The following is a 22,059-nucleotide window of genomic DNA, read 5'->3' on the forward strand; positions in this document are numbered from 1 at the left end:
AGGACTAGGCTAAAAACTTCACCTGGTATGAAGCTGTGGCATCTAGGTTAGGTTAGAAATACTGCTAGACATATTTCTTTTAGAATTTGCCTTTTTAAGCGACATGTTTAAAAAGATTTTTGTTTGGAAACAACTGAACTGATATTTTTCAAGTCACAATATATATGACGAGTACCAGTCAGGTTTCAGAATCAACCATAGCACAGAAACGGCTCTTATGACCAGAAGATCAACAGTGATTGATCTGCAGGTCATCTTTGTTCCCTGCTGCCTTCAACACTGCTCACCATGACATTTTAACTCAAAGGCTTTATTATTAAGCTGATTTGACAGGTCAGGTTCTGAGCTGATTTTTATCACATCTATAGGATAATAGATTCTGTGTCTATGTTAGTAATTTTAGATATACCGAAATTATTCAAACAGGTGTTCCTCAAGGGTCAGTACTTGGTCCATTACTCTTTAACCTTTACTTGTTCCTACATAGTACTGTCATAAATAATCATAATATATTCTACCATTCCTATGGAGGTGATATGTAGTTGTACTAAAATTTTCCTTTGATGATCTAACCCCTGTTCAAGCTAATAACCTGCACTGATAACATTAACTACTGTCTCAAAACCTTTTCAAACTGAGTGAGATGAAAATGTTTGCTCTTATTTGTGAAAAATGTGTTCATATTTATCCCGTTCTCTAAAACACAGTGAGCAAGTCAGGAGTCTTGGAATTATTTTGGACAGTGATCTCAATTTTGATAATCAAATTAACAAGACCAGAACTGCTTTCTACCACTTATAAAATATATCTAAGGTTGGAAAAGAATTATTTCAAACTGAATCTGAGGAACAGGTCCATGCATTCATCTCAAGCAGGTTACACTACTGTAACACTTTATTTACAGCATAATCAGAATCATTTGTAGGACGACTTCATTTTGCAGCAAATTTCTACACAGAAGTAAAAACAAAAACGACCCCCCCAGTGTTTCATGCTAAGAGGTGTATTTCACACACGAGTGGGACGTGCGCTTAGCGAGTATTTATAAACTCCTACTACTTGGTGTCGCTGTGGACACAAAGAGTAGCGAACCAATCCGCGTTCGTGGCGCAGCTGACGACGTAACAGACAGCCAATCGACATGGAGCTTCGCGGCTTGCCGTTTCCTCTGTTGAATTTTGAATTTTTCAACGAGAGCGACCCAAACAGTAGGAGAATTTGATAAAGGAGCATCGCGCCCAAAGTAAGTGCAGCCAGCCTGAGTCGTTACTGCTATGTGATTTATTTCAATTTCGAGTTAACTGTCTAATATACTAATATAGAATCTGCACTAATCTTTAGCCCCTGTCTGGATAATTTACGATTTAAATAAAAAATATATATCGATGTCATATTTGCTGAGAGCATGCTCTTCAGAAAGCTAACGTTAAACAGAAACTAAGCTATGTTTTGATCATATCCAGCTTTTAAATAAATTGACTTCTAATACGTGTTTTGTGGTTGTATTCAGTAATTTAATCGGGCATCATTTACTACGTAAACTCTGTAAAGTAGCTTCTAGCTAGCTAATCTTTAATATTAAACTAAAACCTGCTCAGGTCAGATGATGGGCTGTAATTTTCTTTTCACCGGTATAACTATTAATACTCATTTCTTGTTATAAAATCTGAGGTTAACTTTACGTAGTTATAGCTACACTTAGTTGCGTTTGACTGTCAGCATTGATAGAAGACACAGCTTTGAAGGGACTTTAGCCTCATGTGAACTGTCTGTTCACACCGAAGACGAAAACGTTTCATTATGTCTGCATAACAAAGCATAGTGTGAATTTCTGTGGCACTACCAATGTTTAAAATGGACATTTAGCCTTTTTCGTGTCTAAACTGATGCTTTTTCTTCTTTGAATATGTATTATTGTTATATGTACCGAAGGAAGATAAATATTGATTAGCAAACATTTGTTGATCTGATCATTGGTCACTGCCAGTAAATATTATTATTTGCTTATAGGGCAGTCAGCTAGGCCAGTATCAGTCCTTGATTCCCTAAAAATGTTTTTAAATTTTAAACTAGGTATATTTATCAGCTCGTCATCAATTCATTACTTTTATATAAATGGATATATGTTTTAGTAAGGTTAAACCATGAGCTGGGCGGTGGAGGAGTGGAAGGATGGACTTCCAGGGAAAGCCCTGCAGAAGATCCAGGAGATGGAAGTCCAGCTGGATAAACTGAAGAAGGAGAAGACACAAAAGCAGTTTCAGTTGGACTCCTTAGAAGCTGCACTCCAAAAACAAAAGCAAAAGGTCAACATTTATCAGAAGTGCTTGAACAAATGTGTTTTGTGAGAAACAAACTGACACATCTATTTGAAAAGATACCCAATCAAAACATTTAAAATAAGCTTGAGAAATACTTCTCCTACTCATATGAGTCTATTTCTCCAGGTGGACAGTGAACGTACAGAGACGTCTGCTTTGAAGAGAGAAAACCAGTCTTTATTAGAGTCATGCGACTCTCTAGAGAAAGCTCGGCAAAAGGTTGTACATGATCTTGGAGTCAAAGAACAGCAGGTCAGTTTCTGATGAGAGGAAGAAGCATTTGATCATTGCAGGATAAACCTAGTTTCAGATCTAGATTAACATGTATTCAACAGTAAAGCTGAAAGGTGTTAGTTAATAGCCACTGTTCATCACATGTATAATTACAGACGCTCATATTGAAGTGTGTTTTCCTGTTAGTGTGTCCCGCCCTTTTTATTTGTGAGCAAGTTATATCTGAAGAGAAAACTTTAAACAACTTATGTTACGGAGGAATTATTTATTTTTCAGCTTGGGAGTACAGATTTGCATAAATGGTACTCAAGTGACAAGCTCACAAGCCTGATATCCAACTAATGTTTTTGTCTAACTGAATTGTCTTCCTAAACGTAGGTGAGCTACCTGGAAGGTCAGCTTAACTCCTGCAGAAAAACCATTGAACGACTCGAACAGGAGCTCAAGAAGTGAGTTCAGTTATGCGTCTCTCTCTGTGCTGTTGTATGACTCAGAGTGATAAATTCAGTGATTTATCAAGACCTTGATGAGCACCTTATATCTGCTCAGGCACAAAAATGAACTGGATCGTTCCCAGCCTGCTGGCTCTTCCTCACTGTCATCATCCTCCTGTGAGCTGCAGACCTACGCCACTCCACAGAAGAGTTTTCAGACACCAGCATCGATCCCAGCCTACAGACAGCATGGTATTAAAATGTGTTTTTATCTTCAGGGAGTCTGCAATTCATTCTGTGTTCTTATTTATTTATTTATTTATTTATTTATAAGCAAGTAAACATTTGATTTACAGACTTATCTTTTCTCACTTTTCTTTTAATATACATTTCTGTGTTCATGTGTAGGCTTATCGCAGTTATTTCTAGAGTGTCTCTGTCTCTAAAAATGTATATAGAATCATTTTTGCATTCAGACGTCTTTTTTTTTTTAAGCTCCATCTGTTAAGGAGTCACTGTTTTCTAAATGACTGAATAAGTTTACTTTGGATTTGAATTGTGTGTCTTCCATAGATAATAGACTAGAGGAGCTGCAGGAGAAATACAACCAAGAGGTAGAAGAAAGAAAAAGACTGGAAAGTGAACTCAAAGTCTTGCAGGTCAAAGTAAGTGCTATAAATAAATCTATTTTTATAATTATGAGCATTTATTTCTTAGTAGTTTTAATATTCTCATCTTCTCTAGCTGTTGAATCAGTCTTCAGTCAGTGTAAGTCACAAGGACATTGCTGCCCGACAAGCCGGGTCTTCCATTTTCCCATGGCAACAGCAGGATTCTGCCCATCGCCGCCAGTCTCAGGACATAATGGAAACACCTCTAAAGAGGCGAGGGACATCCCTTTGGGACGCCCATGAGGAGACGCCGATCAAACCCAGCCAGCGGATGAGCTCTTCCAGAGCAGCACCGAGTCCCAGTGGATCCTCTCAACAGATGGAGCAGCTAAAGACTTTGAACCAAGGTATTTTGTTATAAAGTATTTTATAATTAGTATGTTGGGTATTGTTCGGTGTTTAGTAACTTTTGCTTTACACTTCTTTTTTTGTGGTTGTTGTTCTTTTAACAGAGCTGCGTGGCCATGTGTCAGAACTAGAGAGGAACTTAGCCAATCAGGAGAAGGAAATTCGTAACCAAGCGTCCAAACTGCAGGACCTTCAAACGCAGCTGAACCAGGCCCGCAAAGACCTCAGCGAGCGGGACAGAGACCTGACCAAGGCCAAACACGAGCTGAGTCAGGCCACAGACCGACACCAGCAGGTCGAGTCCAAGGTAGGCGACATTATTTTATTCTGCTTAGCAGTAAAGAGCACAAGTTAATCACTAGCAAAGTTGTCTAATGATTTGAGTTGTTTTTAGTGTTCATCGGTTGAGCAGAAACTAAAACAAGTCACTGAGGAGATGAGTTGCCAGAGGCACAATGCTGAAAGCTGCAGACGGGCACTGGAGCAGAAACTCAAGGACCAAGAGAGAGACAGTCAGAAGGTACAACAGTGGGAAATATTTTAGTCTTTTAAGATTTTTATTAATAATGAAGTTTTTAGAATTTGGTTTATGAATTGTGTTCGTACCTGTTATATTTTGTGTAGGAACTTGCCCAGCTGCAGAGTTCCCATCATGCTTTGGATCAGCAGCTAAACCAGACCAGAACCAAGCTGACCCAAGAGATCCAACAGGCCAAAAAAGACCACAACATACTGCAGGCAGACATGGAGAAGGTAGATTTGTAACATCGCACCAGCACATTTATTAAAAGATTAAAGCATTTCTACTTGGTGATTTTGTTGGACGAGGCCTAATTAAAATCTTTTTATAAGTGTGAGTCGTGTAAAATTAGTGCTCACTGACTTTGTGAATGTTGTGCATTTGATGAACTTCTGAAGATGCAACTTTAATTTTGTTTTTAGTTGTATTTTTAGTAGTCAGTTTTTAAGTTAACAAAAAGAGATGTGTAATGAAAAAAACCCACCACATCCTGAGTGTGTTTAGGCTTTCAGAGAGGAGCGAAAGCCACAACCCTAAAGGAAAAGTATTTAATGTATCTTAATTGCCTTGACCTTAATTTGTATCACACTGCTCCTTTTTAGATGTGCTTCCAGAAGAAGCAGATGGAGAAGGAGATGGAGGAGCAGAAACAGAAGCTGCTGAGGTCAGAACAAAGCCTTCAGGCCTGTCAGACCAAAGAGCAGGACCTCCGCAAGAAAATGGAGGTGGGCTGAAAATCCGTTTGCTGTAATTGTGAATTTGCAGTTCTGCTTTTAGTGCACTTCTCATCATTGTAGGGCATGGATTCATGTTATCCACTCATTTCTTCATCCCTCCAGGAGCTGCAGAAAGAGAAGAACAGTATGACTGTCCAGTTGGACCAGAGCAACAGGCGCCTCTCTCAGCTGGAAGAAGAGAAGAAGAGTTCAAACCAGAGCCTCAAACGTACCCAGGGACTGCTAGATGATCTCAAAGGTAAATTTGTTTTAGGGATGTCAGAAGTAGCGGTTAGTCTTGAGAATTAATCTGAGGTTATTTTAATCTTAAACTGATTTGTCTTTTGGATCTTTAGCTAAATCTGAAGGGCAGGCAGAGGAGCTGAAGAAACTTCAGTGTAAACTGGAGCAGCAGGCTCAGACTTCAGCACGTGAACAGGAAAACTTAAAGAAAACACTTTCTGATGCAGAGACCAGAAATGACAGGTAATCATCATTTCATTTTCATAATCAGCATTGTGGAGTAGGAATAATACATTTTGTTATTAATCCTTGTAAATATTTAATTTCACTGTAGATCTCAGAATGAACTCCAGAAACAGAAACAAGAGTCAGAGAGGCTGAGCAACAGGGTGACGGTGCTAGAGAAGGAGAGCCAAGAGTTGAAATCCAACCTCTCTGCGAGTCAGAATGAATGTAAGGAACTGAAACGAGAACATCAAGCTCTGCTGGACTGGAAGAATGAGAAGGAGAGCTTAATTAATGAAACTGAAGCTGTGCAAAAGGAGTTCGCAGACAAAATTACCAGCTTGGAGAGTAGTCTGGGCTCCCTAAACGAGGCTAATGATGAACTTCAGGTAAGGAGCAGTGGTTTCTAGACTCTTGTTTAAACTGAAAAGTAGAAAATTCGATTGCCTGGTGTCAGAATTAAGTTTTTTGCTGATATTCTGATAAATAGCTTTAATTAAACTAATTTTTAGTTAGTGTCAAGAATAACCACAGTACAAAATCTACTGTAGCAGCAGCCTTGAAGTAGATTATCCCTCACCCTGAATACGTTTTCTTTCATTACTGCAGAAGAAGCTCACGTGTGTAGAGGGAGAAAAGGCCAGTCTGTCTGCTCACATTGATTCCCTGAAGGGAGAACTCCTCAACAAGTGCACAGATCTGGAGGAGAAGGCGCATCAGTACAAGGAGCTTCAGTCTCAGTTCTCTGAGGCTGGACAGAAACATGCTAAAGACTTGGAGAACATAGGAGTGCAGGTGGCTCAGCTTGAAGCACAGGTGACTTATAGTTATTTATTTTTTATAGTCTTTAAAATATTTATTTGAATTTCATTAGCAACCATTATTGGAATAAATCATGGACAAACATCCGACCCCTAATGAAAGCTGCTTCTTAGGCTCCATTTTTACGAGAAATGTTCTATAGGAAAGTGAAATTTTGAAAGTGGTAATACAAAAATATAGCGTATCTCTCTCTTTTGTAATCCACTGATGTGCTATGCACCGTGCTTCATATTTTCGTTCTGGTAACAACACAGCAAATCCATAAAGTTTTTTTTATTAGTTTTTCTAATAAATGTTTTTTCTAACTATTAGTAATTCTAATAACTGTACTCGATATAAAGGAGTACATAAACTAGTAAAATCCATTGTCAGCACTTGCTGAATCTCTCTTTCTTAATACGATTTCATTTTTTAATAACTTAACTAGGTCAAAGATCTGGAGTTGCGTTTGCAGAAGGAAATCACTCGAGCCGAACTCGCTGAGAGGATGAACACCGACCTGCAGGATGAGCACAAGGCAACCTGTGATCTGGTCCGCTCCAAAGAGCAGCTGGTAGAGCTGGGGAGGGCTGAGATCAGCCAGCTGAGGGAAAGCCTTGCTCAGACAATTGCACAGCAGGAGGAGCAAAATGCCAGGTGGGAGTTTTTCGTGCAATATTGTTAAAAACTATGATAATTGAAATAAGGTAGAACTGTGGAATGACACATTATGTCCTGTCTTAGCTTTGGTATAAGATCGAAGAAAACATTGTGAGAAAGACAGCAATGTACGTCGTGGCATATTAACTTTCCAACACTGGTTTTAGAAGCAAGTTGCATGAAGACATGAAAACACTGTTTGACTCATACCTTCCATCTGCTCAGTTGTGATATGTACCATGCTACAGGTGGTCAGAGTGCAAAACACTGAGTCAGAGCTGCTTTTCTGGACAAGCTGTGTTGACACCATCTACCTGCATTTTTTTCAGCATTATGTCCTGAATCAACAACAAATAAATGTTCTTTATATATATATATATTCATTAACGCCCATTCCATGTGGAATGTCCAGTAACTGCTGACAATATCAGCTGAGCTTTGGTTTTAATGTCTATTCTCTGTCTTTGATTTGTAATTTCACTTAGGTTAGCAGAGGAGAAGGCAGACCTCCTAAAGCAGTGTGAAGAACGTGTTTCAGCAAAGGCTGAGGAGACTGAGCACATCAAGCTGCAGTTAGAGGAGGCCCAGCAGGAGCTGCTGCTCACCAAAAACCAGGTCTGCTTTAGTTAAACTGCAGTGGAAGCTTTTTTTTTAAGAGACTTCTATTTATTCTCAAACTTTTACTTCAATAAGTGAATAAAGTTGGGAAACTGAAAAGTGCAGGAGAATTAAACAGGAAAATAAGACTTCTCTAGAGTAAAATCTGACCTGTGCTAGTCTGCCTTTGGTTGCTTTTTGGGTTATTTTTATCTGGTCACTTTGGAAAGGACACTTTGACATATCAACAGGCCTGAACTCAAACCACCGTCCAACTGGTGTCTGTATCCACTGTACGGACAGGAAGTAGTTGCGTGAAATCCAGTTATGAGGCTTTAGGTGATGCTCTGATATATTTCTGCATATGTTGAGATATTGAGTAGTTTTTGCTGTCCTACATTTAGTAGTACATTTAATCACTATAAAAACTTTGCTGAGCATTTGGTGTAATTGTGTTGTTACTGCTTTTTTAAATTAATTGTCCTCCTCTTCTTCTTCCTCTTAGATCAGTTCCTTAGAGCAGTTCCTGAAGGTCCAGGAGCAACTGGGAGCAGAGCTGCAGAAACAAATTAAGACAATGACAGAGCAGGAAGAGGAACAAATTCGGATGTACAACAAAAAATCAGAAGAACTCAAACAATTAGAAATGGACCTCAGTGATCAGCGGAAACAAACAGAGGAGAAGGAGAAGCAGCTCAGAGAAGCTGAAGTTCAGATATCGTCTGTGGAGAAACAAAAAGCCGAGCTGGAAAATGCAATTCAAGATTTGAAGAAAGAATCAGAGGTAAAATCTAAAAATCTTTGCTTTGTTGTCTGGTTATGTACGGATATTTTAATTATGTTCATAATTAATTTATTTACTTGCCTATTTTTTCTTACCAAATATAAATGAAATCTTTTTAATTAAGATCATTCAGCACAGTCAGACCGAGAAGATCAGCAGCCTCCTGGAGCAGATTTCATCCTTAGAAGAAAAGGTCGATGTGAACAAAGATGCAGCAGAGAAGCTTCCCGTCTTGAAGAATGAACTGGATGTAGCCAATCAGTCCAACGTTGACCTTAAGAAGTCACTACAAGCTCTTGAGGAGAATCACTCCTCCGCTATAGAAATTAAGTCTAACCTGGAGAGCACTCTGGCCGAGAAGATGAATCTTATCTCTGCTTTGGAGAAGGAAGTAAAAGATCTCACAGAGAAGATGGGTAAAGAGTCAGAGCGTCACGCTTTGGAGATTGAAAACTTCCTCAAAAAAGAGAAGAGCCTTGACGAACAGCTCGAAGCCACAAAGAAATCAGTCAGTGCTGCCAAAGCAGAGTCGAGTTCACGTCGGGAGGAGATCCGGACCATGAAGGCGACTCTGTCTGCAGCGTCACGCGGCTTGGAAGAGAGAGACAGCACCATAAAAGATCTGAAGGAAAAGCTGAATAAAGCTGAGGCAGAACAGACCAAAACCTCAGAACTCCTGAAGGAGAAGGTGGTCGCCATGAATAAAATCAAGGTTGGTTCCAAATGTGTTCCTGTTTATGTTCTTGTTTATTACAATATTCTTAGACACAGGAAGTGTACTGTTGGATAGTGTAGCAAATCATTTAGTTGCATGTTCTGAGTTATTAATTATCCCCCTCCAAACAATTAAGGTTCAGCTAGAGATGCTCCAGATGGACTTGGAGGACAACGAGACAGCCATGACCTCCTTTGACAGTCAGGTGGAGCAGCTTAAAGGAACTATAGAGTCACTGGAGGCCGTGCTTGCTCAGAGCCAGACCCAGATGTCTGAAATGGAGGCCATGCTGGATGAGGGCAGAGCCCAGGTTGGATAATTGTTCTGCTCAAAAGTGCTTCACTCACACACAGTGTTTGCTGATTCGCTGTTGTCTTCTGTCTTTGTCATCAGCATGCTTTCACTAATCTATTTCACTAATCACTAATCGGCTCTATTTTCAGGTCTCTGTCTTGGAAGCCCGCTTAGATGAGGTCCAGTCGCAGAACTCTCTCTTGGAGTCAAAGTATGTCACAGCTAAGGAGGAGTTATTTGAGAGAACCTGTGAAATAACTCGTATGGAAGAGGAAGCTATCCGACGTCACGAACTGGAAGAGAGTGTTGCTACATTAGAGGCTAAACTCAGTCAGATGACACAAGACAACGAAAAGCTGGAGACAACTCTCAGGGAAACCATTCAGGACAAAGAGAGCAGTCTAAATCAGCTTCTCCAGGAGAAAAACAACCTCGAGACTTCTCTGAAACAGCTAATGAACGACAAAGAGAAAGTCGAAGGTGAAATGGTGCACGTAAATGCCGAAAAGAAACTGCTCGAAGTCACTGTAGACGCACTGTCTGAGGAGAACAAACAACTGCAGTCTAATATTGAACAGGTAACTGAGGAAAAGCAGCAAACAGAAGCCAAGATTAATGAAATAACTGCTCGGAAACATGAGGCTGAATCTGCCCTTAGTCAGCTCACTGAAGCAAAAGCCCAGTTAGATGATATCTTGAAAAAGACGAAAGAAGAAAACGTTCAACTTGCAGATGAACTGCATGCATTAACTTCTGAGAAAAATGACCTGGTTACTAAATTGAATCAAGTAGTAGAGGAAAAGGTTCAGCTGGAATTGAGCTATAATCAACTCTCTGAAGAAAACATCAAACTACAGTCTAATGTGAATCAAATAACTGAGGAGAAGCTGCAGTTACAGGAACTCATAAAGGGCCATGGAGATGAGGTTGCTTCTCTCAGAGAGGAGAGCGAGTGCATCCAGCACTCCCTGCTGACCTCAGAACAGGAGCGCCAGAGACTGAAGGAGCAGCTTGAGCTGATGGAGGAGAGGACTGAGGCGACGAATAAAGAGCAGTATGTCTGCATGGCTGTGTCTGCTTTGAAGTTTGTATTAGCTTTTTAGCTGTTTGCTCTGCTATCTATATAATGGCTGAAATCACAGTGTGTTTTATTTTGTATCACAGGAGCGAGCGGTTTACAGCAGAGCAGGCTGAACTGCACCAGAAGCTGGCAGGCCTGCAGAAGGAGCTGACTGTGTTTAAGCAACAGTATGAATCACTGCTGGAACAAGTGGGCCAGCAGCACAGCCTCATTCAGCAGCTGTCAGAATTCAAGAGCCCAGCAGACAGAAACAACATGGAGGAGGCAGAAACTGATGGTGAGTGAGGAAATGTTTTTTTTTCCTTCATAAAAAACAGATTTCCACTTTCCTTGAGTACATATATTTATATTTATCTGTTTAGTTTACCCAGCTGAAGCAGCAGCCGAGAGTCAGGTAGAACCAGCAGTTAATTCAAGCCTCTGCACCAGTTCGGAGTCCCTTCCAGTAGAGGAGGAACTTATGGTGTCTGAACCGACTGAATTTGCTGATGCTTTCAGGTGCAGTGAGTTTTATGCCGCCTTCTGTTTTGTGTTGACTGTTTGTATGCAATGAAAAACAAAGCTAACCTCCCCTCTGTCATGTTAGCGAGGTCAAGCTGGTCTTTAAGGTGGACGCCACCAAGCAGGAGGTGACGCAGGAACAGTCAGAGGAGGATGGGGAGGCGTTTGTAGCAGATGTAGAGGAAACGAAGACGAATGAGGAGGAGCAGCTACTTCCTGAACAGGTTAAAACCGCTGTAATAGTCACTTTTCCTTCAGTCGTGCATGGTACATCATTAATCTTTGTTAATATGTTGTATTCGTTGTCTGTTGTATATTCATATTGTTAGGAAAATTGTTAATTTCTTTGGGAATACATGAGGTTCATAATGGAGCAATGTTTTCATTATTTTTATTTATTTTGTACAGGTTTCTGAAGAAAGCTCCAACTCCAGAGATGTTCTTGTAGATGAGCCTGTAATCCATGACGTGTCTCCACAACCTTCCTCCTTCAGTGAGAAAAGAGACACGAAATCGTTTGGTGAGTAAATCAAATATCTAAAAACTGTTTTGTTTGTTTATTATTTATTGTTTTGCATTGAGTTCATACTTCATTTAGGTTTGTCCTTATTTGAATGCATTTTTCTTTTGTTTATGGAATAAAATAACAAATGCTTATTCAGCTTAGGCTGAATATAAATATTCAAATGGCATTTAGACACATCTGTCCATCAACAGAGTCATCCCTGGTAAATGATGAACTCGAACGTTACAAGGAAATGATCAGAAAACAAGAAAAGGAACTTGAGACTCTGCGCTCAGAGTTCGACCTGCTGAGCTCTGACCTGGAACTGAGAAAGGAGCTGACCTCTGAACTGGAAGTCCAGGTTCAAAACCTGGAGCAGAAAGTTCATGCTGCCGAGGAAGAAGCCCACAGTGCATCCTGTCAGCTGAAAATTGCTTTGGATTCAAAGAAAAATCTTTCTCATGAGGTAGGATGAAGATTTGTCAAATAATGGAACCAGTTTTTTGTGTTTCTTTTACCTTAATACCATGTGCTCATATTTAGCTGACCCAGCTGTCCGAGGAGAAGGAAACTTTAACTCTACAGCTACAAACCACTAAGTGCCAGCTGACTGATGTTATAGAGATGCTGGAAGGACTTGAGATGGCCAAAGGTTTCTTTTTACTTTATATTAGAAAAATCACCACAACTCTCAGAAGTAAAGATACCCCTGAGAGTTTCCATTTAAGGTCATGCTATTAGATTAAAGGTTGTTTTTGCTTGGTTCTGTAGGTGGATGGGATGAGAAGTTTCTTCAGCAAGAGAGCGAGCTTAAGAGGGTTCGCTCGGAGAAAGCTAACCTGGAACAGCACATCCTGGGAATGGAGTCTGAACTGGAGACTATGCAGGCTGAGGGGGCCAGACTGAAGGGTGAGATGGAGACTCAGAGGAGGACTTTTTCAGGCATGGAGCAAAAGATAGAAACACTCATTACTGAGGTGAGCAAAGCCTGCAAGCTAAAACAACACAATACTGTGTATTTAAAGGCCAAAGTTATGTGAACCTTTTGGGGACCAATAAAATAAACTAAAACAGAATTTGCTCTCAAATCCCCTTCAGTTTCCCCTTGTGCAGAAATGTAGACCAAAGCTTTGGTCTATGTTCTGTTGTAAGCTTGTTGTCTTCTGTTGTTGTAAGCTTTCATCTTGCAGAATACCCAAAGGTACTTATAAATCTTATATCTGCAGACAACTCAGCTGAGATCTGAACTGGTGTCTTGCACTGAAGAGCGAGATGAGTTGAGCCAATCCTTGAGCCACTGGAGGGAGAAAGTTCACAGTCTGGAGAAAAATAATTGTGACACAAGAAACCTCATTTCCATCCTGGAGGATGACATCAGAGCAGGAAGGAAGGAGTATGAAGCCCTGCAAAGCAACACAGACAAACTGAGGACAGAGAGGCAACAGGTACACATGGAAATTTCCACAGAAGGGGAGACTGGTTAGACCTGGTTACGCCCCAGTTACGACTTTTGACTTATATGGATGCATCTAACAGTGAGAAGACTTGCTTTAGCCAGCTGAATCAGATCAAAGCAATGATCACCTAATCCTCCTGTAGTTTTGAATAGATTCTCAGGTCTGATTTATGCTAGATCCTTATGAAACTTACGATATGTTAAATTACTTTTCTTTTAAACAGATTTTTTTGGGGGGGGGGGCTTGTTTGTTGTGTTTTTTGTTGTTTCCTACTAAAACTTCATCTATTTTCCTTCACATGAAGCTGGTGGAGCAAGTTAAAGAGCTAGAGCGGACAATCTCCCAGCACTGTGGAGAAAGAGAGGAGCTGATTGGCCATCTTAACCAGATAAAGGAGGACCACAGTTCCTCCAGTCAAAACACAGAGTCCATGGCTGGAAAGATAAAGGTGAGGAGGAAGTGTATTATGAAGTATGTCCCTGTATGTGGGAAGTGGAGTCAAAAGCATTTGGTCATAACTCCACTTGTTTTTCCTGATTCCCACCTCAGGCTTTAGAGGGAGAAGTGTTTCGCCTTTCCCAGTCTTTAGAGTCGTCTTTATTAGAGAAAGGAGAGATTGCCTCTCGCCTGAATTCCACCCAAGATGAGGTCCAGCAGATGAGAACTGGTATCGAAAAACTCCAAGTCCGCATTGAGTCGGATGAGAGGAAGAAAAAGAAGATGGGAGAGCTCCTTAAAGGTGACTCTTAACACTTTTGTTCCTGATGGAAAGAAACGTGTAAATTATATAACCTCCACAGTTTTGTTATGTTTTGGTCTAAATGTGACTGTATCCTTGCAGCCGCCCAGAGAAAGTCTGACTCACTGCAAGATCGCATTGATTCCCTGGAGCGAGAGAAGGAAGATGTAGAGCAAAGTTTAGAAGAAGCAGTGCTGCAGGTATTTAGTCTCACAAGCAGTCAAAAAATTATGATTATATCTTACTGATGCTGACTCAGAATCCGATTCTGCTGCGCTCTCCCGCAGGCGGAAATGGCTAAAGCTGAGCTGGAGGAGGAAAGGGGAATGGTAACCTTGTATTAAGACTTTTTCCCTCTATCTGTGATGATTTTCTCTTCTAATTATAAAATGTGACTGCAATCCAAACAGACTGTTAATCTGCTTCTCCTGCCTTTGTCTTTCTTGCTTCAGGTGGAGGAAGAGAAAAAAGAGCTTAGTGCGAAAATCTCAGAGCTCTCTACCACTCTGGAAAGTTTGAGATCTGAGAAAGAACACATGGAGAGACAGCTGGAAATAAAAAACAGAGAAATCGAGGAACTGAAGGCAGCTAAGGAGGAGCTGGAGAGAGGACTGGAGAAGGCAGAGGCAGAAAGAAAGGAGGAAGAGGAAAGACAGAAATGCAGATTAGAAGAACTGGAGAAAGAGATGAAAGGGGAAGCAGAGAGACAGATTAGAGTGTTGGATGACCTTCAAGCACAGCTGGAAGCCTCTCGGCAAAGAGAAATTTCACTTGAACAAAAGGGCACAGAAGGGGAAGCAGAGAAAGAGAGGATGCAGGCTCTCCTGGTGCAGTTAGAGGAGGAGAAAAAACATCTGCTGAGTTCACTACAGGAGTCACAGACAGAAGGAGAGAAGCTCCGCTCTCATGGAGAGGAGTGGGAGACAGAAAGAAACAGCCTGAGGACCCAAACTGAAGCTCTGGAAGAAGAAATACAAGAGCTTAAAACACTCATAAAAGCTACTGAGGACAAGATGGAGGTTTTAGAAAAGGAGAAGGAGGAGGACAGAGATCAGAAGCAGGCCTTGGAAAGATCCGTCTCCTCTGTTATGGCAGAGAAAGAACAGATCGAGGGAGAAAATGGACGACTTGTACAGGAAAAAGAAGAACTGCGCACAGCTCTTTTATCATTAGAACAAGAGAGAGATAAGCTGCGCTCCTCTCTGTTATCTGTAGAAGATGAAAAGGAGAGATTAGATCAGGGGAGAAGTGCGTTAGCCAGCGAGAGAGAAGAGCTTCAGTCGAGTCTCTCCTTGTTAGATAAAGAGAAGCACGACTTGCAGCAAAAGCTCTCTTTCTTAAATCAAGAGAAGGAGAGAGAGGAGGAGGAAAAGCAAAAGATAGAAGCTGAAAAACAGGAACTGAAGTCTTCTGTGTCTTTGATGGAAGAAGAGAAAAAGAACCTGTCTTCAGCTCTGCTTTCACTGGAACAAGAGAAGGAGAAACTCGCAGAAGAGCACGAGCATCTTAAGACAGCAGTGACCTCTATGGAGAAGGAGCTGGAAACACACAAAGTGTCCGTCTCACAACTCAGTGAACAGGTATATGGAGAGAAATACCCAGATTTATTTAGGTCACAATAAAATGGAAGAAAAAAGGACTGGTAGTACTCACTCTATGCTCCTTTTTTAGAGGTTGAAACACTCTAAAAAAAGGGGGTGGGGCTCGATTAAAATAATTAATCGAATTAATTAGAGGCTTTGTAATTAATTAATCACATTTAATCGCACAAGAAAATTTGCCCCAAAGTGCAAATGTTATTGTAATTTTAAAGGGTTTTTTAATGGGAAATAGAATAAATAATAGACATGGACATGAAAATTGTAAACTCAAGCTCTTTTAATTTATGGGGGAAAAAACATTTAAACTGCATTTCACTGCAAAACTGAGAGAAAAAAAACATCCCTGGCCAAAATTTAGCAGACTTAAAAATAAAGTGTTATTTTAAGTACATTTTCAAAATGGTATTGTCTTTAAATAATAATATTAATTTCAACATAAAGTGCAGTTTCTCTTCTTAACAAAACAGCACAGAAACATAAATGCTTATTTGAACAGCTTTACCTTTTAAACTCTGAGTAATCTTAGAAAAAATATTTTGTGCATTGGGCTAAAACAGTGTGATCATCCTCCAACATTTTAGTGCAAAATATTACAAACTTATTGGACTCACAATATGCTTATTAAATGTCCGTCTCTTTCAGCCAGTTACTTAGACAAACTAGCCTGTTCACATTTTCAGAGCTCAAGGCAGCTCTCTTTTTTGTTACTATGTGACCTGCAAGTAAGAACAGTCTGTCACATGGGACAGAAGTGGCAGGACTAATCAAATACGTGCAGGCCAGGACAGACAGCTGTGGGTGGGTCCCTGCTCGACTGGACCACCACTGCAGCGGGGAGTCTGTCTCGCTGATGATGGATTCTGCTCTGTACAAACTCAGGGCTTCCTTATCTGAATCTGTAGCACATTTTCTATCTCCCTATCTTCTACCACTGATAGTGGTCTACAGTCCAAAGCAATCCATTTTGCAAGAGAGTTTGTAAGTTTGTCCGATGTTGACTTACTAATTTTGGCCCTAAAGCCAGTCATTTCATCAAGTTTGGGCTGGCAACACCTTTTGTTGGTACTCGAACTGGTAGCGCTAACAGCTCCCACAGTTTTTGTGCCCGCTGTAACATGTTGTGCATTAAGATGGTACCATAACCGAAGAACTTCTTTTTGTACAGTTGGCACAAAACCATGCTTTTATCAAGGCTTCCATTGAGTAGTCTTGAAATTTTCTTCCAATCAATCCTAGCAACACACTAGCTAGCTGTGTGTATCAGTGTAATTGGTATACCAGGAAATTGTGCATTGACAAAAGTTCCCCTTTGCTTGGAACGCAAGTGTGATTAAATGCATCAATTTTTGTTAACGCTTTATTTATTTTTTTAATTAATTAATTGCAATTAACACGTTAAATTCCCACCCTTATCTAAAATACAACTCTCTGTCCAGACAGGTTTGCAATCACTCAGCAGATGTCAGTTTTTAAATCTAAAATATCCAGTATCGTATGAAAAAGATGAGCCAAAAATGTTTGGAACTGACATTTGTATGATAACACTGCATATGAAAATAATTTTTCTTTGCCTCAATCTCTCCGTCCCCTCCAGGTCTCAGAGCTAACATCGCGTGCAGCTCGTCTGACTAAAGACAAAAACTCTGCCCTGAGCAAGATGAGTCTTTGGATGAAGACCTGCAAACAACTGGAGCAGGAGAAGGAAATGATGTTAAACGGCTCAGGTGTGCATCCATTTAACCGATTTACCTTTGTGTTTTCTGTTATGTGTTCAGCCTTTTATTGTCAGATAAAGGTTTAAGTTGTCCTTACATTGCTCAAACCCTTAAAGTTAAATGCAGTTTTTGATTTTATTATAGCAGTCCTTTTTATTCCTGTTTAATGGCTTGAATTGAACTCTTAACACTTTTTGCCTCATCTGTTTTGTGTGTATATGCAGATTAGTCGATGTCTCGAGGTGATGGATTGTTTCCTAAGTGTATGACCTATGAAACTCTGGCTATTTGAATCTGTTTTTAAGTCTGTTGTTGGTAGGCTGTAGTTCAAAGGTGTAATTATCTGTGCTACTGACAGCCTTTTTTTTGCTTATATTAACTTAAATGCCAACAAGTTTTAAAGCTTGTTTTAATATTTGTTAAGGTTATCACAGTGAAGATTTCACTTTCATGTTACTTTCTTTTCTGACAATTTTCATGAAGTGTTTTGTTTTGTTTTGAATATGGGGTACATTTATGTTTCAGGGGCAGGGAAGAGCAGTGAGGAAGGGCAGACTGAGCTGACCCAGCTGAGGAAGGATGCAGAGAAACTAAAGGAAGAAGTGGAAAACCTAAAGTCAGCCTTGGAGCAGAAGATGACGGAGGCTGAAGAAAGATTGATGGCGTCTCAAGAAAAAGACCAAGAGGTGAACAAACTTAGCGCTGCACTTGATGGAAAGAGAAAGGAATTAGAGGAGAAGGTTAAAGAGCTGGAGGAGATGAAGACTGAGTTGGAAGAAGTGAACAAACTTCTGGAAGAGAAAAGCAAAGAGGCAGATGAGAGCATGGAGAAATACTGCAGCCTGATGCTTGAGGTTCACAAACTGGAAAAGACCAACGAGGCTTTGAAAACCCGACTGGAGCTGATTGGTGCTAGCCAAAACGCTAATGACAGCCACTCCAGCAGCACCGAAGGCCGCCAGCGTTCAGGGAGGAAGTCTGCCACCAGACATCAGGAAATAAAAATCGACGACAATACCGAAAACATTGCTCCTTCGACTACTCAGCGATCTCCCCCGGGCTCAGGGAAACGAGGTCACTGTGAAATCAGCACTCGAGACAGCGCCCAGGAGGCCCTACACAATGTGACAAAGAGGATCAAAGCCAACGCCACGACCACACCCAAATCAAGACCTGAACAGGAAGATGAAGAGTTCAGACCAGAGGGACTTCCTGAGTTGGTACAGAGAGGTTAGTGGCTGAAAGTGTGCTCTGCTTTGTTACAGAGATCCTACAGCTTTATCCTTGTATTTAAATACACCACCATCAGTTTGTGAGTGTGTGTGTCTGCGTGTGTCTCTTTCAATTAGCTGAGTAAGCACAGGTGCAGTTACACAACAGAAACAAAAATCAATATTCATGTATACATTTATTCTCTGTGCAGTGAAATAAAATCATTATTTGTTCCTTAGGTTTTGCTGATATTCCTCTGGGGGAGGCCAGTCCTTTCATCATCAGGAGAACCACAGTGAAGCGCTGCAGCCCTCGACTGGCTGCCAAACAAACTGCATCTGATGGCAAGGTGAGTAATGCAGGAATCTCTTTATTTTTTTTACAGACAGCGCGTTTTTTGCTACTTGTTTCCTTTAGTTAGTTTCACAAGCCATACGCTCAATGGGCACTTTATTGTGTCTCTACTCTGGTATTGACGCCACATGGTATATTAATGCACTGTAAACAGGCAAAGTTGAATAATGTGATGAATAATGTGAAAAGTGTTCGGCACTGCAGCTTATTATCTGTGAGGAGCTGTAAGAACCTCTAATTGTCGGACATCAGCTGAACTTTTAGATACAGTGTGGATGTAAAAAAAAAAAGCAAATTTAAACTTGGTGTGTCATTTCTACTGACATCATTGGCATCCAAGAAAGTGGACAGGGAGGCCAGAGTGGGAGAAACAAGAATCTTCGACCAAGGGTCATTATGTGTATAATTTAGGTTGCAGTGGCCCCTAATATGGCCACAGAATGTCCGGCCCCCCTCGTCTCCTTCAAGTTGTTGTCACATCACGTCAGGTCAGTGAAGCAGCAGGAGATTAAAAGACTGTAAAGATTTCAGGTCAAATTGTTAAAAGCGAAAGGATTTCCCCTGCTTTACTGAACCTCTGCTGTACACCACAGTATCAGAGTAACTGAAGTGTGACTCGAGGGTCATACCATATGAAATCAACTGAATCTGAATTAAGTTCCCACCCTTTATATATTTGGTGTGTTTAATGAGGCCATGTCAAATTTTACCTTCATATTATGGAAATTTACTGAGTTATAGCCCCTTGAAGGAGTGGGATGACATTTGGTGCTTTTTTTATTCAGATCATTTTTTTTCCAGTACTTTCAGCTCATAACTGAAAAACACATTCAAGCTCTTTAAAAAAAAAAAAAAAAGGAACCAAATCAATTTTACACACATACAAAGAGTAACCATTTGAAAACACATTTTCATTATAGCACAATTTCTTCTGTAACCACAATTATATCTGTTAGTATCGTGGGAAATAACATAGTTTTAAACGAATCTGCACCCATTTTATATCAGCAACACAGTAATAGAAGCATGCATAGTAATAAGTCACAATTTCTAAAAAATGATGCCACCATTGGGATAGGTGGCTGCTCAAAATAAGTTATAACATATAAAAGTCGTCTTTATGTTTTGATCAGTGTGTCTTCTAACTTTGATTCCTTCTCTGTCAATAATTTTCAGTCTAATCACTTTTAACACACAAATGTGAGCCACTCGCTTGTTTTTCATGGAATCGTCCTGCAGCATAAATCCTACTTTCTGATTCACTTATTCACTCTTTCATCTGTCATCTACTTTTTCTTCCCTCTCAGGGTTTGGGGCCCATACCTCTGCAGAGTCCCTCTGCTGCTATGGCAACAGACACCGCCAACAGGAAGTGTTCCCCGAGTTCTCGGAAGACACCAGAAAAACAACTAAGAGAGCAAACACAGCAAGGAGACAACTGTCACGTTCAGTAGATCAGCCTGGACTTGCACGTACACAGCCTTCCACTTAGAAACACACACATGTACGTCACAAAATGTTAACGATCCATGTTTGTAAAGTTACACGGATCTTTAAAGACACGCTTATTTTAGAGGTGTACTCCTTCCTAAAATGCACTTTTCCTTTTGGGTTTGCGGGGCTGTGAGTCACATTTGCTGGTAAATGTTTTTCTGCCAGAACTTTATAACATTAAATTACTTCCTAGGTGTTGTTCTCTTCAGGTTGCTCAAGAAAACAAAGCACTAACTCCAGTAAGGTGTCAAGGCAGTTTAATATGTACACATGCAATGATTGTCTTTGTAGAAATGTTCATTCGTGTCATATCTTCTTCCCTTTTTATCTTCCTAACAGTTTTCTCGTGGAACTTACTTATTTTCTTTTGTACTGTTCTTTATGTTTGTAGATAAATATTGTTTTATGTCTTTTATTATTCCGAATGCTATATCTATAGTAAATGCACCTGTTTCATTGATCTGTCTTGTAAAAAGCTGAATGTCAATGGCAGCTAAGATTTTCTAGATTTTCTATTCCAAAATTAGAACAAATATGAAAACAGGTTTTTGACTCCTTTCCTTGCTTAATAATCTTTGTTTCTCTTTTTTAGACTTAGGTCTTATTGACCAGTGTAAATAGTTAGTAATGCATAAAGGCTTTTTTACTAAATCATTTTTACTGCTTGACTTGTGTGATCTCATGTGTCTTGTCTTAACTGATCGAAAACTGCTGTAAAGGGTAACATGACCAGAGTCCACACAATACACTGTGCTACCACAGGGTGGGGAACCTGAACCAGTCACAATGTAGGTCTGAAGGATTGTGAAGAATACCAGTTAGTGCAGGATGCCCCTCACTTTTTCTTTCTTTTTTTTTTCATTCGAATTTATCAAAGACAAAAATATACATAAAAAAAAGGAACATAAAATAAAACAACCTGTATGAACAAGAATAAACAAAAGTAAACAAACGGGTGTACCAACTAGTTAACATATACAGGATTACAGAGGTTTAAACAAATTCAGGTCGCCTTGAAAAAATGTGTTTCCATTTATCCCAAATCCAATCAAATGTGTCGTATTGAAAGCTGTTAGAGAATGAAATTTTTTCTATTTAAACAACCCATACAGTCATTTAGTGATGGAATTTTAACACTTAGCCATTTCTTAGTGATAGTCTTTCAGGCAGACTCAAAATACAATATAACAGCTTGGTCACTTTATCCACATTTACTGAGTATAAATATCCAAACAATAGTTCATCCCAATTAAAGGGAAGTTGCATACTGAGAATAGTCTGTAACTCAGAATGGATCGAAACTCAGAAGGTGTTTATCAATGGACAAGACCAAAACAAGTGGAAGCGCTTTACTCCTTGGGCCCCACAGTTTCTCCAGCAGCTGGAGGAGTTAGAATAATGTTTATTTTGTGCAGGTGTAATAAAAAAATCTACAAAGACTCTTCCAGCCTAAACATCTCCATATATTAGAGCTAGAGATTCTCCACTGAAAAGCACATTGCTGATACCAAGTGTCATTTGAGATGACCATATTTGTGTCTTTCCCATTTTTGTTTAATGTAGATTGTATTCAAATTCTTAAGCTTTTGTAGACCCTTGTACAGTCTAGAAATCACTTTGAGATCCACATGGTATGCCATAACAAATATAATCAGAACAGAAAGAAATAAAAGATCTGTTCTCTTAAATATCACGAGTCAGTTTCTCAGGCAAGGACTGAAGCTACAAAACTGTAAATTATTTTAAAAGTGAGACACATTATTTAGCTCATTTGTATAGGCCCTTTAAATAATGTATAGCTTAACTCAGATGCAAATTTCAAAGCCTAATTAGAATG

The 22,059-nt window shown here is 39.9% G+C and overlaps 1 protein-coding gene across 2 annotated transcripts; it reads left to right on the top strand.

Annotated features, from left to right (window-relative positions):
- The first annotated feature begins 1,185 nt into the window (after nt 1-1,185).
- On the top strand, nt 1,186-20,877 carry cenpf (centromere protein F). 2 transcript variants are annotated; one of them, XM_013910905.1, is made up of 38 exons: nt 1,186-1,243; nt 2,133-2,306; nt 2,448-2,573; nt 2,934-3,004; nt 3,105-3,241; nt 3,563-3,654; nt 3,734-4,007; nt 4,113-4,315; nt 4,403-4,528; nt 4,633-4,761; nt 5,131-5,253; nt 5,368-5,503; nt 5,601-5,730; nt 5,822-6,101; nt 6,322-6,528; nt 6,962-7,170; nt 7,659-7,788; nt 8,276-8,554; nt 8,679-9,266; nt 9,406-9,579; nt 9,713-10,647; nt 10,728-10,921; nt 11,007-11,142; nt 11,231-11,369; nt 11,554-11,665; nt 11,863-12,116; nt 12,194-12,302; nt 12,422-12,627; nt 12,877-13,095; nt 13,412-13,555; nt 13,657-13,846; nt 13,949-14,046; nt 14,134-14,175; nt 14,299-15,426; nt 17,042-17,171; nt 17,688-18,392; nt 18,614-18,723; nt 20,036-20,877. In XM_013910905.1, the coding sequence occupies exons 2-38, from the start codon at nt 2,145-2,147 to the stop codon at nt 20,180-20,182; spliced, it is 8,574 nt and encodes a 2,857-aa protein (XP_013766359.1). In that variant the 5' UTR covers nt 1,186-1,243; nt 2,133-2,144; the 3' UTR covers nt 20,183-20,877. The 2 variants fall into 2 exon arrangements, with proteins under 2 accessions (XP_013766359.1, XP_013766360.1); XM_013910906.1 differs by having other exon boundaries at nt 9,713-10,617.
- Nucleotides 20,878-22,059: the final 1,182 nt, after the last annotated feature.

Source organism: Pundamilia nyererei, unplaced genomic scaffold (genome assembly GCF_000239375.1).
Source record: "Pundamilia nyererei isolate P.nyererei 1_Seehausen unplaced genomic scaffold, PunNye1.0 scaffold00051, whole genome shotgun sequence".
NCBI classification, from domain to species: domain Eukaryota; kingdom Metazoa; phylum Chordata; class Actinopteri; order Cichliformes; family Cichlidae; genus Pundamilia; species Pundamilia nyererei.